Source organism: Solenopsis invicta, chromosome 5 (genome assembly GCF_016802725.1).
Source record: "Solenopsis invicta isolate M01_SB chromosome 5, UNIL_Sinv_3.0, whole genome shotgun sequence".
Classification (NCBI taxonomy): domain Eukaryota; kingdom Metazoa; phylum Arthropoda; class Insecta; order Hymenoptera; family Formicidae; genus Solenopsis; species Solenopsis invicta.
This window is the reverse complement of record NC_052668.1, coordinates 20,453,227-20,470,202: the sequence shown is the minus strand read 5'-3', so window position 1 is coordinate 20,470,202 and position 16,976 is coordinate 20,453,227. Positions and strand designations below refer to the sequence as shown.

The window sequence follows — 16,976 nt, the reverse complement described above, 5'->3', positions numbered from 1 at the left end:
TACACACATTACCTAAAGTTCGCAACTGTGTAACTGCGAACTTTCAAAAGTACAGGCAATGGTGTATGTAGTTACCCGTATTTTAGTAATGTTTCTCAATTTTTTTTTTTTTTTTTTTTTAATAAAGTTTACGCGAGGAGAAAGGAAAGTGAGATAGCGACTGGGCGAATTAAATTGTACGGATTTAGGAATCGTCAATAGTTACAGGCAGCGATTTGTACTTACAATTATTTACTCGTAAGTTTGTACACATACGTTCAATCTGAAGCAAAATATGTGAAAAATGTACAAAAAACGAAATAAATCTTACTTACCTTTTTCTTCAATCGAGTCCTACATTTGAGTGATTTGTGTATTTAATTTATAGCAATTTAACGTATTAATTTATATTTATATCATAATTTAATATGTTATAAAGATTATAAATAGCAATAAACTTTAAAATATCAATCTGCACTCTAATGTAATCGCACATGGCATTTATTAAAATCTCGCCACTTGTACATATTATACAAGCGCCCAGGAAACGAGATACTGTACATGACGACTAATTTAATAGTACAGATAAATTTAATTTAAATTTTTTCGTGAGCCGACCCATCCTTCAATTGGATTCATATCAAGTTTCTTCATACGGTCCAACTGTGCCAATCGTCTCTCTAGTGTGAATGTTTCAGGCAATGGTGGATAAGCTAGAAGAGGCAATGTTGCATTAAAGTGGCAATTTTTTGACATCTCAAACTGAATAAAGTAGCATCAAGAGAAAGAGAACATACCAAATGTCTTGAAATACAAATAGAGCCATATGCCAGAGCTCACTACTAGAAGGGCCATCCCAACAATGCCCTTCCATTCTCCTGTGGGTGCTTCCATCTCACTGAACGTTTGGCGAAAGCTGGCACGATACAGGGCTTTCTTTTCCTCGATTGATAGCTTCTTCCAGTCACCCTTCTCCTTCTCTCTCAGTGCCTAATGAAAGAAACATAATAATTTGACAATTGCAACAATCCACTTGATGACTCTGAGATTTTAGTTTTTCTTTTTACCATGATATCAGGAGTGTTTTCTTTCCAACGAACCGAAGGACAGGGGAAGTCCACTCTGTCCAAGTAGGAGGGTTCGCCATTGTATCCAAAGCCAACCACATCCCTATTACCAACCCTGTCCATTGTCATCAGGTTACATCTTTGGAACTGAATGACAGGTCGCAAGCGACTCGCAAACAGTCTGCCTGCCATTACTTACTGCAAAAATATAGTAAAAAGTAAATAAGTACGGAGGGACTTGACGTTTAAGACAATTACTCCACATACAAAATTCAATCTAATCACTAAATGAGATATGCAGAGTTACATAACAATTGTATTAAAGATTCATTATGTACAAGGCGTATAAAATTAAATTAGCAATTGTGTGTATCGCATTATATTGTGAGCCGTCTTATATCGAATATTTTGCTGAATATGTCTTTGAATTATTTGCCAAATTCAACGCTATATGTGTGCAATAATATCCTGCAAGATTTATATGTACGTTATTAAATTGTATCGTAGAATCATTTGTATATCATATAGTAGAAATAATCAAGCTATCGTGTCGCGCCACGATGTCTTTATAGTCTTTAACAATATTACGGGAAAATGTTGCTCCGATGTCGAACACGATGCGGACGAGCGAGTTACCTAACTGATAACGAGGATAGCCCGAAAGCGGAAACGTGCGACGAAGGAGACTCGCTGTCGAGGCTCAATGAAAATATTACGTAATCATGTCAGGACCGATTGTTGCAAGAAATCAATGTTAATGCATGCGACTTACCGTCGATCGCGAATGTTCGCGACAATCTCTATCGGGGTTCAATTTTGCGTAAGAAGTAAAAGTAAAATGGCTGAAAGACGGGTTAGGTTAGCATCTACTACTTAAATCAGATGCCCATTTATTTCGATCTGTTCGTCAGTCGATCGATAATTTCGAAATATTGTCAGATAAAATTACAAAAATTATTAACAATTATTTAGAAGTAAAACGTATAAAACACAATATAAAACTTCGCAAATATATTTTTACGCATGAGAGAAATGATCATATTTTCAAACGTTCTTTTCAATATGTTACGTAGGAAAAGATAATTTTTCAATTCAAAGATTATTTTTATTATACATATTGCAAGAAAAATTAATTAATAATTAAATTAAATTAAAAATAATAAAAATTTAATTATGTGTTTCTTAAGATTGTTTAAAAAATCGATGAAAGTTATTAGAAGATACGTCGGTAAATAAGGTAAGTGAGAATTGGGTTTTGCACCGTTCAAAATACTGAAAAATATTGCCGGAAGTATCAGGAAAGTAGAATAGGCAAAGAAGTTGCCGGTAGTACGTGAACCTTATATCGGCGCGCTGATTGGTTAGCGTCTTCGAAGCAGGGGTGTCTATCATATTCACGTACAGACGCGCTGATTGGTCAGCGTCTTTAAGGCGGGGGCGTCTCTATCACTCACGTATCGATGCGCTGATTGGTTGGCGCTCTCATTAGCCGGCGCCAGGAAGCCATCATTGTAGATTTAGCCAATTATCGCGTAGTCTCTCTCCCCATGAAGTGGGGGTTATTCTACCCAAAAATCCAGTAAACCTACTCGCTAATTCTGTACTCTTAATAACTCTGACGATTTTTTGAGCTGTTTAATCGGACGGATGACGGCGCCATTTCTTCGATATTATCTACTTCTTCCTGTCGTAATTTACTTTCCCAATAAGATTGAATTTTCGAAGCTTCGAGAGACATGCTCCAAAATAAAAGGACCCTTTTATTTGATACTTAATATTGCATTTAAAAAATTGTTTAATGCGTTTAAACTTTTTTTAAATTATTAATATAAAATCACCCTTTATTTTTGTTGTTTTATTTGTGTAAAGAAATTTGTAATTGTGTAAAATCACGTTTAAAGTTCATATATTTTTTTTAACTAAATTAAATTGAAGTTAATAGCCTATAAAATAAATTTATTAAAATGAATTTGATTACATTACAAATTGTGTGAACAAAAATCAATTATAAAAGTTGCATTAAGATTAAAAATATTATAAAAGTATAATTATATCATATAAAAGTTAAATTAAAATTTAATTTATAATATTATTTGTAATATTTGTAATATTACCGTCTAATTAATATTTAACCATAAAAGGCGAATTAAATGTAGTTTATTTATAATACTTAAAATATATTAATATGATTATTAACGAGAAAGAAAAAATAGAAAATTTCAAGCTCTATATTAGATTCAAAGATGTCTTTTGAGGCAAATTTAATTGTTGAAAATGGGACTTAATGAACGCGCGGTGTCCCTTTATCGGGCGAATTATTTTGGCGACATTGTTGAGCGACAAGGGCGACAACCAGCAAACCAGCGACAACCGACAACCGACAACGCCGACGAGGACGACGACAACTTCGGACTCCCGGTACAGTTCACGGCGGAGTGTTGTCGGCGGAATGCGACAATTTGCCTGATACTTGGTCTTCGGCAAAGTGTTCTTGGGTGCGTCGCGGAATGTCGCCTTGATCCCGGGATCGCGTTCCGTAAAACCGGCCGAGATCCCGGGGTTTTCTCGTCGTCAGGGACAGTGCATACGTATCGTCGCTGGCGGCGAGCAGACACATCCGGACAGTAAATTCGTGAACACACGGTTCGGGGGACTACGTTCGGTATTCCTACGCGAGGCATCGGCGGGCACAGCGACCGAGAGAAAGAAAGAGAGAGAGAGAGAGATAGAAAGAGAGAGAAAAAAGTACGCGTGGACGTCGTCTTCCTCGAGAACGTTACGCGGCGCTTTTAGCTGTCCAAATCCAAGCTCGTTTCCAAGTGGTTTCAAGGAAGTCAAGATAGTTAAGACTATGTTTCTCGCTACGGTAGATTAAGACTGGCTCGGGATTTTGACCGCGCACGACTTCAGATGAAGATGAGCGGGGAGATGTTCGAGGGGAAGGACTATCCGACTCAGTGGGCGCTCAATCCCTCTGCTTATCAAAACATGAGTAATGATCAAGGTACATCCGCTTTCTTCCACTCAGATCAAAACGCAAAACTTATTGTTAGCCCCTTTGGAATATATCCAATGTTGGACTCTGTTCCAATGCTACAAAACTGTGCTACACGATATTCATATAAAAGCAAGATATAAGTATAAATAACATTAGTTTGATAAATAAAATAATAAATGTATGTTGAAGCAGATAACTACATTTCAAACATATTCTGTTTTTTTTTTCCATTAAACTTTTTGCACAATTTATCTTTTATCTTATTCTCTGCAATATAAAAAGAAAAAGAAAAAAAGATAAACATTGCAAGGTCAATTGAAAAGGATAAATCTTTTTAGTGTTTTGTTAGTTTAGATGTTTGCATTATAGGCTCATGAATAAGTAATTTAACGTATGATAATCATTAACATACATTGGTGCAAAGCAGTACAAACAACCAAGATCGTTGCTGATATAATATATATGAATTGTAAAATTTCATTGTTTTTTTTTCTGGATACAGTGGATTGGGCAGCATTAGCACAGCAGTGGATAAAGATGAAGGAGACCGTTGTGCCACCAGCTCCACCACCACCCAGTATAAATCCAATATGTTCTCCAAATGATGGTAGTGGCGAGGCTCCTATGGACATGGACATCAAGGATGACGATGTGCCTCCTGCACCACCTGCTCCGACTATCAGTGGATCTGGTAAAGCCAGAACATATGATTTTAACAATTTTGTAATTAACATAGGTGACAAATGATCGTCATCAAAAGTGCTAACGAGAGAAATATTCTTATCTCGATATAATTGATGAGAACAGAAGCCTGGACTCAATGGAACCAATGGGGACATTGGAATACTTCGACATCTGGAACTGGGAATTGGGAATGGAGCGGCGTACCACCCCCAGGTGTTTCTATAGATTCTGATGGCAAACCAATTGGACTTCCAACGATACCGATTATACCACCTGCGCCGACAATATCAACTACCACTGACTTCAACACACCTCCACCGGCGCCATCGCTGTACTCATACAACTCGGTGCCATCCGGACAACCATATAATCAGGTAAAGGAATGAAGAAAAATAGAGTTTTCATAATCATAGAATAATTTAAGCTAAAAGGATATCAAAGAGTTTCCAATTTCTTTAACGAGGTGCCAATCTAATCCATTCTCGGGTCAAGTATATAATTATCTTAATAAATCAATTAATCATTCATATGAAACCACATAATATCCTGCTAAGTATCTCATTAATTGCGTGTTCATTAGGTTACTAATTACTGGTCTGGTGAGCCGCCTAATGCAGTATCACCCCAGCCACTTCCTTTTATGAAAGGCATGAGACATGGGAGTAGAGGACCACACATGAGAGTGATAGATCCCGTTCGATGTCGAGATGACAGAGAAAAGACCCCAGAGGAGGATACTACTACGACTATAGGTAAAAATGATAACGTACAAGAATAATATTTCAATAAATATAAACGAAAATGCCAATGAGAGCTACAATAGTGATTTATGTGTGTAGATTAACTAATTTTATTATAAAGAAGTGTTTGATAAGCTGTTTCTCGAACGTTAAATGCAATTACAATTCTTGGAACTCGGAAAGCAACACACATCAATATCCATAAATATACATCATAAATATAAAGTAGATTTTTAAGAATGCATTAAAGAAGATTTGATATGTGAATCGAAATGTTTGCGCTTATTTTGTATTAGCGTTTAGCGTTCAAGAAATGTCTTTGTTAAATATTTTTTTGTAATAAAGTCAGTTAATTCGCACACGTAAACCGCACCCTGTGCTAGTCATTGGCATTTTAGTTTGTATTTATTAATAGAGTTTTTGATCAAATTCCCGAAAGAATAATAATATTGATCTTATTTCATTAGCTTACAATCACCAAAGCTGATTCAGTTGACTTGGCAATTATGATAATGCGAGCTGTCATTTACATATTGCTGTTAATTAATTCACTCTGCATAGATGCCGCAAAACGAAGACAATTACCGGCGTGGATTCGAGAAGGACTAGAGAAGATGGAGAAGGAAAAGCAGAAGGCTATGGAGAGGGAAAGACTAGAGATGCTGAGGAAGCAAGAGTTAGAGGCTCGTAAACAAGCAGAGGACGAGGCGCGCGCAGTGCTTAATCCCAGCAAGAGTAAATTTGTAAGCATTAGTTGTGGATTATGTTGCTTAAGCGGCGAGTTTTACTTTACGGATCTCGCAATCAAGAAATTGTTACTTATTTTACATACAGGACTCGGACTCGGAAAAGGAAACCGAGCAAGACTTCGACACGGGTAACGCACGCGGGCAGCAGTCTGTAGAAAAGAGCTACGATCGTACCCCGGATATCGTTGTTCGGCCGCGAAAATCACGATTCAGGGATGCCGATTCTCCCGAGTCTCATACAGGTCCTGATGAGAGCCCGACTGCTGTGGCTAGTTTGGTCCCGATCGTGCAAAAGCGATCGCGAGAGGAAATTTTACAGGATGTGGTAAGAATTGTTGTTATTAAAATAATATTGAAATTAAATTTAATCAAAAGATTCAAATTAATTTAAGTTAATAGCAACAGTTTAATTAATTTTTATTAATTTCATGATGTTGTATGGACTGCATCTTTCGTTTACGCAGATGTTAAAAGTGAGAAGATCGTTGACAGAAATACTTCTGGAAGTAACGAACGAAGAGATTGGCGCAGTATGCAGGGAAGTTTGGAGCCGCGCACGTGCCAAAGGTACCCCAGATACACACGATAGAACTAACCAATTGAATTTCCATATTTTCGCCTGTCAAGGCACAGAATCCGATTCAGCGAGCCTACTCGTCGCGCCACGCTGCGACGAAGCTGTGCGATTGTGTAATACAAAGTTGAAAGCATTAAACAGAGATATCTTAATATGTAGACTTAATTATTCGGCAATTTCAGGACATCCTGTATTTTGCGTTTTTCAGGAATTTGCGTATAGCATAAGGCATTCTCGTTTTAATCATGTAATCGTCTTGTAACTACGCGTCGCAAATTTTAGAGACATTTTTACGCACTGGCATTTTTATGCTCGGCAATGATCTCTCTCGCGATATATCTCTACGATAAAGAAATTATAAAATTTATACACACACACACACACACACACATACATATATATATCAGTGTAAACATACAATGCTGCAATGATATAATCAGGACATGTTTTAATAAGGACGCCTAGATATTAATTTAATTCGTAATATTTAATGAATAATTAATGAAAAATATATCTCATACCCGTCATACTTACGGGCACATATTTTACCGTTCGATTTTTATACATTTAAATGCACTAAGTTGTGATCCGAGTTTTTATAAGTACTTTAACTTCGTTTTCCGGGCATTGCGGACTTTATCCTTCAACTTTCTATTGAAAGTCACAAGCCGCGTAGCAAATCACGCGATGCCAGCTAATTTTTTCCTTAAGATATTAGAATATTATAATTCAACTTGTAAGTGTGAAATAATGTTATAAAGATTTCTTAAGGTACATGAGAAGAAGCGAAGGGACGGTTCGCTCCCCCTCCCCCTTCCCCCGTGTGCGAATGGACCGATTAGAAAGGCCATTCAGTATTATCGGGGGTGTTATCCGTGCAGTAGCGCACTTTTAGGTGATTGATTACTAAATGCGTGTGTATTGTAAGTCCCTGCAGGAGAGACCCCCGTCGCATCCCTCAACATGGCCCCTCTTGCTCAGATCACTCACGAATCACTCGGTGAGTACGCTTTAACGCTTTATTGTAACGCGCGGTGATATCCGTAGGGAACGGCCGTGAACGACGCAGTGATTCGTTGAGAGAAACGAAAGAAAGGAAAAGAAAAGAAAAAAAGATAAACGAAGAGACTGCGTGTTACGCAGAAGTTCAACTTGACGTTAACTCGGCCGTTCTCTCGTAGAGATTACTTGTCACCGCAACCGAGAGAGGTGTCCCTCTCCTCTCTCTCTCTCTCTCTCTCTCTCTCTCTCACACTCTCACTCTTTCATTCTTTCTCAAGAACATTTCTTGACGAAAGTAACGGTTACACACGCGCGCGCACGCACGCACACACACACACACACACACACACACACACACACACACACACACACACACACACACACACACACACACACTTTCCTTTTTTTTATTTTTTTCCGTCAACTCCGATGCTGAGAGGGTGTCATGATGCTGCACGCGCGGAACAGATATAACTCTCAGCTCTGTCTGCCGTAGGTCTGAGCATCTATAACGACAGTAACAGCGAATCCGAGGAGGAACAGAGCGAGCACCCACAGATTCAGAACGATGACAGCGATGAGGAATTGAAGGTAGGAATTGTGTTATGAGATTGTTTTAGACTTGGACAGTTTATTCGTCGTGATGTGATTAACTATCTTGGGAGAAAAATTCTCATATTTCATATTTTTAAGATTTCTGTAAAAAAATTACCTTAAACTTCAGATTTTATAAGTTTTTTCGAAAGTTATAAAATAAGAAATTTTAGAAATCTTGAAAAATATTTCAGAATAAAATGAATTTACATGTATGTGTATAAAGAATTCTAGAAAAAATTTAGATTTCTTCCGCTACTTTTTTTTCTTTTTCCTTTTCTTCCTACCGTTTGAATCTTGAATTTACGACCTTACTTGATTATACCGAGAAGTCAACTTTATTTTATTCTACGAGTCTACGATTCTGTAGGAAACGCTGAGACGGCGGCAACAGGCGTTCCGTAAGACGGAGGAGGAGATTGAAGCGCGACTCGCCGAGGAGGAAGAAAAGGAGGAACAGCGCAGCGAGGAGCAGTACAGTAATAAGCAACAGGAAAATCATACCGGTAATACTAGCTGCCGAGAGTCAGGTATGTTTCGACCGACAACTCACCCGTATGTGGCCGCTGGGAGACTAAATGTAACTTCCTGACGTCATACTTTAGTTGATGAAAAAGAAACGGTAGATAATCAAAGAGAAGCGTCCGAAACTTTGTCGAGCGGCGATCAGAGTCCAGCGGTGGTGCCGCAGAATGCGTCGACGATCGACGGCCAGCAGGCGGCCAAGGCGAGCAGCACCGTGTCGGGATCTGCCGACTCCGAATCGAGCAGCAGCGAATCCACGAGCAGCTTGTCTGAGTCGAGCGAGTCGACATCCAAGAAGCATGAGAAATCGCGAAGCACAGGCAAGCGACAATCGCAGCAGCGCGAGCAGCAACAGCAGCAGCAGCAGCAACAACGCGAACAGCGTTACAATCGGCGAAGAAAGTCCAAGAGTAGAAGCAAGTCGCGAAGCGGCAGACGGTCTACCAGGTCATCGCGCTCATCTGAACGCGGCACCGCTCATAAGCGACGATCGCGCTCAAGATCGGCAAAATCGCGTAAGGATTACCGCTCGCGGTCCTCGCGTTCCTCCAGCGATCACAGATCCGGCAGAAAGCGTCGTTCACAATCGCCACGCGACCGCAAGCGCGCGCGATCGCGCTCGCGCAGCAGCTATCGACGCTCCAGATCGACATCCGTCGATAGGAAGTGGTCTTCGCGATCGCATTCCCGTAGGTGGAAGTCCCGCTCGCGTTCCAGAGAGAGGCGGCGGAGCAGCCGATCGCGTAGCAAGTCATCACGGGGAACAAAACGCGGGAGATCGCGCTCAAGGTCGCGCAGCCGTTCGAGGGATCGCCGACGATCAAGGTCCTACGTTTCCGGAAGGAGCCAACGACGGAGCAGCCGGTCTAGGTCGCGAGACCGAAGTAGAAAGTCACGATCCAAGTCGAGCTATCGCGATGGTAAGAAGTCGTCACATCGATACAGGAATTGAGGTCAGGACCTGCTCCTAGCCCAAGGTTGTATATTCATTCTGATTGTAGCTTTAAAAAAATATGAGATAAAGAGCAGTGATATCGTTCTTAACAAGTTTACCGCTTGTTTCCTAAACTAACAAGAAATTGTTCTTAGGTTCTTTCCTTCTTTTTATTTTTTATCCTCGTGCATAAATGATTCTCGATTTATTGCAGTATTTCCATGATACCTTTCTATACCTAGCGTAATAGTTAAGATTATATACATTACGCGTAAATAATATCGCTTCATCGTAATCTAGAAACTTGTAGTACTCGGCTAGGAACTTTTCCCTTCTATCTGCTCCTTGGTCTATATATATATATATATATATATATATATATATATATATATATATATATATATATATATAAAACTGAACACATGCGCAAGATAATTATAGACCAATGGACATTTTACATGAATATAAATTTCTTTTTTTATATAGTTTTATATTAATTAAAGTTTATGTTAGAAAAGTTGATCTATACATAAAGAATATAATTTGTTACGAAATAAAAAAAAGCAGTAAAACTTTTGCTTAATCTTTTTTTGAAATCGAGTAATGACAATTTATATACATTAAAATTACTTAATCTTCCTATAAGTTTTTTTTATAGATATGTTATAGAGATTTGTTATTAGATTCAGTTGTAAAAAATAAAAAGTAGATTAAAATAACAAAATTTTTTAAGACACATTCAAGATCAATAACAAGCATTGATTTTGCATTTTTATCCATCAAGTATGTTCACAATGAATGACTTTCTTTTTCTCAAATGGATTTATTATTTATATAAAATTTATAGATTTTTTTTACTATTTAATCTATATTTTTAATATCCAAGATTCTTATTTGCTTCAAAATTACATTTAGCAATATTATTATCTTCGAATAATGTATTAACTAGTCACATGCGCTTTTACGCATAATAATTTTATATAATTCATATTCATGTAAAAAGGCAATGTTAAGCAATTACTATTTCACTTTAGCTAAATAAATTACTGCTTTTTTTAAAAAATTCATTAGAATATATGTATAAATATTGAAATGATATAAGTGAGGACTAGCATAATTTAGATGTATAATCCTTTCGTCTGAATATTCAAAGAGAATATAGATTCCATTCATAAAATGTTATTGCTGAATGATCGATTTGTTCTTTCATCCGTGCGAAAATGTAGCAAATTAAAGCGAGTCTATGATTTTTATTTTTCAACCATCCTTGTAAATATCAGAATTTATAAGATAAAACTCTAAATTTGTTAGAAACGCTCTTAATATATTGGAGGTTATTTTTGTATTAATAAATAAATATTATCGATGGAATTCAGGATTCTTATTTACTAGGAATAAACAATAAATTTGCACACTTCGCAATTTTCGAGATAATTTTATACAAAATAGAAAAGTATTTCTGCAACGTATTTTATTTAACAAATTGATACAAGTAAAAATTTCGTTAAAAATTACTTTGCAATAATATCTTTCTCCACATAAAATTATTTCAAACAAGATCGCGCGTATGCACATTTTTTTTTCTCAAAATTATTACATTACGTTTAATGTTAAATATACTCATAAATAAGCGCTGCAATTATACAATTACATTCGATGATTATATTAATAACATATGGTTTATATATGAGTGGAATAGTAAATATATTTCAATTTTGATAAAAAAAAAGAAATGCTTTTGTGTGGACTTCAATAGAGAACAAAGCTTGTTCGGGCAAAGTAATCGATCGGTAATCATGTAAATTGAATATGCGTCAGGATTTCGATACGAGTCCTAGAAATCTTATTTTGTTTCAGCATCTTCCACTGGCTTCCGCTCGGATTCAACGTTTCACTATGATTCAGTTCGTCAACATACACGGCATTGTGGTATAGTTACAATGTTTCAATATGCATCACACGTTCAATCTCTTTTTCTTAAATAGTGTATAAAAAAGTCGTAACAATACATAATAATACATAATAAATAGTAATATTTATAGCTATGTGTTATAGATTCATCTAATATTATTCGTTCTAATGTACAAAAGTCTGTTTCTCTTTTCTAAAAAAAAGCACACGTAATCAAAATTTATATGATTACGAAAAAGACGAACGTGAAATAAAGTTGATGCAAAGTTAGTCGAAGTGGTCGTATCTTTTTCATATCAACCCTACGCACATTAAACTTGCAGAGTCAGGCATTCGGTCAAATTAATAAGTATGTACCTATAAGATAAAAAAAAATTCAAATCGTTTGCACGAAATCGCTGTAAATGATATCTATTTGAGAATTTGCATTTTACCATTTATGGTATGGAATTCATCCTTTCAATCAAATGATTGTAGACGAGATCTCGTACATGCAGGCCGTATACGAAATCAAAGTGATTCAATCTCTTTAACGTCACTATGAAATCCTCCAAAATATTCGGTAACTTTCTATTCAATATTTTAACGTCCTAAAATAAATGACAAATGATGTTACAATGAAATAAGATATTTGACATTTTACGTAAAGCTGTAAAGGTGACGGAAAATCTTCCTTTACGCTTATACGTAAACGTGTGTGCAGTGCCAAATACTTATTTGAAGCGATTTAATTACATCTGGAGCAGCCAAAACATCGTTCAACCCGTGATACAAGATCACTGGAACCGTGATCTTTTCCATGGGATACTCTGGTGGCACAAATCGCCCGTAAATCCTGAGATTCCTCAGTATGCCATAATCGTAAGGCCGAAAATGTCCTGCAAAATAAGTAACTCTATTATAAAAGGACACAGGATGAAAAACATTTGATCCTGTCACTGTAAAAATATATGCTAAAAATTTATGTTAAAGTTGACCCTTGTTAAAATTTGTAAGGTGTTGATTACCGAAAGTGTTGACTTAGTGCCTTAGTGTGATTATGTTGGTTGAATAAAGATTCAACATTTTTAGTGTTAAAGTAATGCAATTTATAGATATAATAGATAACAAAAATAATTTAATTTTAAAACATAAATTCTAAAATTATAAATAAATAAAATGTACGTGTTAATTTAAACATTTTAGAAATTGATAATTATTAATTAGTTAATTCTATCAAAGAAATGTACTTACACAATTTGATTCCAAATTATGTCAAAATGTATTACATTTTTTGTGATAATTGTTTATACAAATGTTTTATACAAATTTCGTGTTACTTTCTAACATATATTTTTGTGTTAAATGTTAACACAAAAATTTTGGTGGATCATTTAGAATATGAAAAATGGTTTTTAATACAAAATCTCTTTTACTGTATAATTTCGTAATTAAAAAGTCGGACCCTGAGAAATAGATACCTGGATTCTGAATGCCCATTGCGTAATGAACCAATTGCTTGTACGAGCACCCCGCCGGCGCGAATTGCAGATAATCCGCCAAGTGCATCTGAAAATATGTAACGTTACCTCACGTAAGCGAATCGAAGTCACGTTTAGCTTGAAACCGATTTCGTATGGCTTGTACGACAATAGCTTACGTAATCCGTCTCGTTGGTGCTGAAACCTCCGATCATGGACACGATCAGCTCGCAAAAGGGTTGAGTGAACATTTCTTCGTGGCAAAAGTTGCGCGTTATGAATTTTTCTAATTTCGAATTCGCTAATATTTCAAAATATCCAGTAAACTTGTAAAATCCCTGTTAAATTAAGTAATTAGCACCGACGCACCGAGTATAAAATGCCTCACAAAATCATCTTTCTTTTTTAATTTAATTTTATTTCCTTTTTAATCTTCTTCAATGTAATTATTTTCTAGAAACGAAAGTATTTCTTGTCGCAAATATTTCTTAATGAACGCTTTTAATTTATACTTATTTATATTTTACTTAAAACAAAATCTATCTTTGTATAAATATAGTTTGTAGAGAAAAAAAATAGCAAATAATATAATTCTGTGTGCGTATAAAATAATAAAATGCACTTTGAAAAAATGGCTTCCGTCAATTATTTACCAGTTTTTTTCTTCAAGTTTAAGTTTCGAAAAATGTTTTAACGGATTGCAATTTTTCGATTTTTACCTTAAAAATATTTGCGAAGAAACTCAGAGGTCTCAGTATACCGCCAATGTGTCCGGTGTAAGCCACGGGTGCTAAAGCGGACATAAGCTTAATTTTTTGGTTGTATTCCGGTTTAAGAGAGGTAAGAACCCAAAATTGCGTTGTTCCTTGAGAGAAGCCTACGTAGAACAATTGCTGTTGGCCAGTTTGTTCCAATATATAATCTATCATAGCGGGCAAATCATGCATACCCAGCTCATGCCAGCTAAATAGAATATTCACGAGAAAATTGCAATTGATTAATATTTGTTACATATAACATATAATTTATAGATATCATTATGAAATTATAATTAATTGATATCAAATAATATGATAGTCAACGCAATGACCCGTCCGAATTGAATGCGGTTGAGGTATCTCGTATATTCTAATTGTATTCTCATATTCTTTGCATTAATCCTGAATAAAGATCGAAATCGCGAACGTATTGAATTTCAACGTCAAGTTTGTCGCGAAAAGGGATGAGAGACGAGAAATATACTGGACGATGCGGCGGTGCGCGGCATTCGAAGTCCTGCAGATACCTGAAGTCCCAGAATTGAGCACTTTGTATAGAAAGGGTTGTATGATTCTTCGAGTTTGTGGTTCCACGGTTATTGCCGAGCCACACGTCGTAACCCTCGTCAGCCAGAAGATAAGCTAATCGTGATATTAAGGACAATTCTTTAATCAACGTTCGCATTAAAATCTATATAAAGCCAAAGAGCAAGACTGATACCGATTGATCGATTACGACCCGTTATCAGCCAATCCATCGAACATCCCAACAATCCGTGCATGATTAACACTACCCGATGATTCTCAATGGTTTTATTCGAATAATTTGGTATCCGATGAACGGCCAATATGTATCCGTCGTCAGTTGTTACGTGATGAAGTTCAAAAGGATAGCCATTCTGTCTAACTCTATCTTCCTAAAAATAATTTGCTAAAATGTAATTTATGATTAAAAATTAAATTATTAATTATATGTTAAGTATGATCAGTGCGTCAAATATAATTAAAGTGTATAATATTAAAGTAATTGTGAGTATAGATATAATGCCTAATTGATTAAATACAGTAATACTTGATACGAGTATCTGACACGTGGACAATGTCAAATTAACAAAAAAAATACGTTTTTTTTTTAATTTTTCTTTTTATACATATATAATATTTATGCATTTTATGTCAAAACTTGAAACATTTAAATGTAGTGTCATAAGAGCAATCTTTCTTTCTTTTTTTTCAAAAATAGCCAAGATTTTTTTTCTCTCAATAATAATACCTCTCAGTAATAATACTTAAATCGATCACGATATATTTCACAATTAACTTTTAATTTTCAATTATACTTTGAACTAAAAAACGAAAGCTAATTAAAGATTTGATATATTAGCAATTGAACTTGTAAATTTGTAATTAATAAAGTAATAAAAATTCTGAAATTTTGCTAAGTTCTATAGCTGTTAAATTGCTTTTTTAATTTATAATACATTGATACTCACTTTAAAAAAAAATCAAAAAATAAATTTTTACGATTAAATTTATTAAAAACAAATTTGCATTTCACTTACGACCAGTAGATTGGGATCGTTACGCGGAGGGAATAGTCCACGTGTGCGAAGTAGACCGTTTATTTGAATGACGAATCCATAACATAACAGCGAGACAAAACACCGCTGTGCAATCATCTTCTAAATTGGCCACTCACTTTTTACGGAGCAATATGCTCGTATTATAAAATGTTTACGCAGCTTTTACCGTTCCGCCGTGGATTTAAATAAAGATTTAAACGGAAACACCGCTTATTATAACACGAGTTTATTATAACACTATTTCAGTTACATCGATCATTTAAACGAAACCTTTAAAAACCTTCGCGTCGTCGAGACTAAATAATGCACGAACTTTTACTTTCGTTAGAGAAATGTAAATATATGTAAAAGGTAACAAATACTAAATCATATATTTAAAAAATTGAAGAGATGCGGCGATGCGACGAGGAGGCGCGGACGTTTCTTCAAACATTCGGAAGACTCTCGTCGATCACGCGCCTTTATTAACATCCCGCGTTTCCCACCTTCCTCGTTCTTCCGAGGAGGCGATTTTAAATTGTGGCGCAAACTGACCACAAGGCTGTAGAAGTAGTAAAACTACTTCCCATGAGTGAATTCGAGTCTTCTTCCGTAAATCACGACCCCGTCGCAGCCTCATCCTGTATCACGTTGTAGTCGTTATCCGCTTTTTGTATGTACGCTCACGTATGCCGAGGCCGCGATTGTTTTTATTAACGACACGAATCTCTGAAAGCCGTGGAATAGCGATACGACGGAGGGCACGAGCACGTGTTCGCGACGCGCGATTACCACCTTACGATCGACTAATTTTTTTACAAATACTCGCTCGTCGCGAAATTAACAACACTGTCGAGAATCTTCGAATGATGACGTCAATTGTTAGTCGATTGATAATGTTAACATTTCTACGTGATAATAGCGTGATAAAACGCGCGCTGCCACGATTAACTATAACGTCAGAAATTTTTGGGCGCTCACGTGTGCTGACGCATAATCAGGCCGACTTACGTCCATTTCTACTAATGTCAATTTATTTTTTCAGTTCTTCCTCTTTTGTAATAATTATTACATATATTATACATATATAATGTAAATAATATATTTATATAATAGTACTTAATTTATATATATATATATATATATATATACATATACATATATATATACACACACACACACCCACACACACTATATGTTTAAATATATATACATTGAAGTAAAAAAGCTACAAAGTTTAGATTTTATTCCCCTTTTTTTAAAAAGAGAGGCATGATACGTTCATCTCTTGCGTACCTTGTAAATGTCGATGCACGTAAAAATATGCTGCAAAAATCCTGGACTTTAGATCTTTCTTCTCTTAAATAATTACACATGGTGTATTTGAGAAAAAGAAGAGGGGTGTATTTTTAGAAGAAATTCAATGACCAATATTT

At 35.9% G+C, this 16,976-nt stretch overlaps 3 protein-coding genes across 7 annotated transcripts; 1 reads left to right on the top strand and 2 right to left on the bottom strand.

Moving 5' to 3' along the window:
* Nucleotides 1–452: 452 nt before the first annotated feature.
* Nucleotides 453–1,969, bottom strand: LOC105195100. 3 transcript variants are annotated; one of them, XM_011160334.3, is made up of 4 exons: nucleotides 1,819–1,969; nucleotides 1,047–1,244; nucleotides 777–969; nucleotides 453–692 (listed from the first exon to the last, which is right to left on the bottom strand). In XM_011160334.3, the coding sequence occupies exons 2-4, from the start codon at nucleotides 1,236–1,238 to the stop codon at nucleotides 571–573; spliced, it is 507 nt and encodes a 168-aa protein (XP_011158636.1). In that variant the 5' UTR covers nucleotides 1,239–1,244; nucleotides 1,819–1,969; the 3' UTR covers nucleotides 453–570. The 3 variants fall into 3 exon arrangements, with proteins under 3 accessions (XP_011158636.1, XP_039305914.1, XP_039305913.1); XM_039449980.1 differs by lacking the exon at nucleotides 1,819–1,969 and adding an exon at nucleotides 1,683–1,705; XM_039449979.1 differs by lacking the exon at nucleotides 1,819–1,969 and adding an exon at nucleotides 1,635–1,656.
* Nucleotides 1,970–3,407: 1,438 nt separating this feature from the next.
* LOC105195099 (arginine/serine-rich protein PNISR) lies at nucleotides 3,408–12,030 on the top strand. Of its 2 annotated transcripts, XM_026133490.2 has the most exons (12): nucleotides 3,409–4,050; nucleotides 4,547–4,735; nucleotides 4,852–5,102; nucleotides 5,309–5,480; nucleotides 6,030–6,211; nucleotides 6,303–6,542; nucleotides 6,682–6,784; nucleotides 7,723–7,794; nucleotides 8,293–8,387; nucleotides 8,761–8,920; nucleotides 8,996–9,892; nucleotides 11,707–12,030. In XM_026133490.2, the coding sequence occupies exons 1-11, from the start codon at nucleotides 3,957–3,959 to the stop codon at nucleotides 9,865–9,867; spliced, it is 2,430 nt and encodes an 809-aa protein (XP_025989275.1). In that variant the 5' UTR covers nucleotides 3,409–3,956; the 3' UTR covers nucleotides 9,868–9,892; nucleotides 11,707–12,030. The 2 variants fall into 2 exon arrangements, with proteins under 2 accessions (XP_039304887.1, XP_025989275.1); XM_039448953.1 differs by lacking the exons at nucleotides 7,723–7,794; nucleotides 11,707–12,030 and having other exon boundaries at nucleotides 3,408–4,050; nucleotides 8,996–10,256.
* On the bottom strand, nucleotides 11,447–16,753 carry LOC105195098 (lipase 3). 2 transcript variants are annotated; one of them, XR_003268559.2, is made up of 9 exons: nucleotides 15,541–16,753; nucleotides 14,700–14,895; nucleotides 14,506–14,620; nucleotides 13,940–14,183; nucleotides 13,400–13,558; nucleotides 13,221–13,308; nucleotides 12,474–12,638; nucleotides 12,195–12,350; nucleotides 11,447–12,117 (listed from the first exon to the last, which is right to left on the bottom strand). XR_003268559.2 is itself a non-coding variant. In XM_011160331.3 (9 exons), the coding sequence occupies exons 1-8, from the start codon at nucleotides 15,655–15,657 to the stop codon at nucleotides 12,198–12,200; spliced, it is 1,215 nt and encodes a 404-aa protein (XP_011158633.2). In that variant the 5' UTR covers nucleotides 15,658–16,753; the 3' UTR covers nucleotides 11,447–12,117; nucleotides 12,195–12,197. The 2 variants fall into 2 exon arrangements, 1 of the variants encoding a protein (XP_011158633.2); XM_011160331.3 differs by having other exon boundaries at nucleotides 12,496–12,638.
* Nucleotides 16,754–16,976: the final 223 nt, after the last annotated feature.

Bases quoted from the DNA above. Each gene is read 5' to 3' on its own strand.
- LOC105195099 (XM_026133490.2), top strand. From the start codon at position 3,957: ATGAAGATGAGCGGGGAGATGTTCGAGGGGAAGGACTATCCGACTCAG. The intron at 5,481-6,029 runs GTAAAAATGATA...CACTCTGCATAG, and splicing joins GGATACTACTACGACTATAG to ATGCCGCAAAACGAAGACAA. The intron at 6,543-6,681 runs GTAAGAATTGTT...TCGTTTACGCAG, and splicing joins AGGAAATTTTACAGGATGTG to ATGTTAAAAGTGAGAAGATC.
- LOC105195100 (XM_011160334.3), bottom strand. From the start codon at position 1,238: ATGGCAGGCAGACTGTTTGCGAGTCGCTTGCGACCTGTCATTCAGTTC. The intron at 970-1,046 runs GTAAAAAGAAAA...TTCTTTCATTAG, and splicing joins AAAACACTCCTGATATCATG to GCACTGAGAGAGAAGGAGAA. The intron at 693-776 runs GTATGTTCTCTT...TGCCTCTTCTAG, and splicing joins TTTGTATTTCAAGACATTTG to CTTATCCACCATTGCCTGAA.
- LOC105195098 (XM_011160331.3), bottom strand. From the start codon at position 15,657: ATGATTGCACAGCGGTGTTTTGTCTCGCTGTTATGTTATGGATTCGTC. The intron at 14,896-15,540 runs GTAAGTGAAATG...AATTATTTTTAG, and splicing joins ACGATCCCAATCTACTGGTC to GAAGATAGAGTTAGACAGAA. The intron at 13,309-13,399 runs GTAAGCTATTGT...ACATATTTTCAG, and splicing joins GCACCAACGAGACGGATTAC to ATGCACTTGGCGGATTATCT.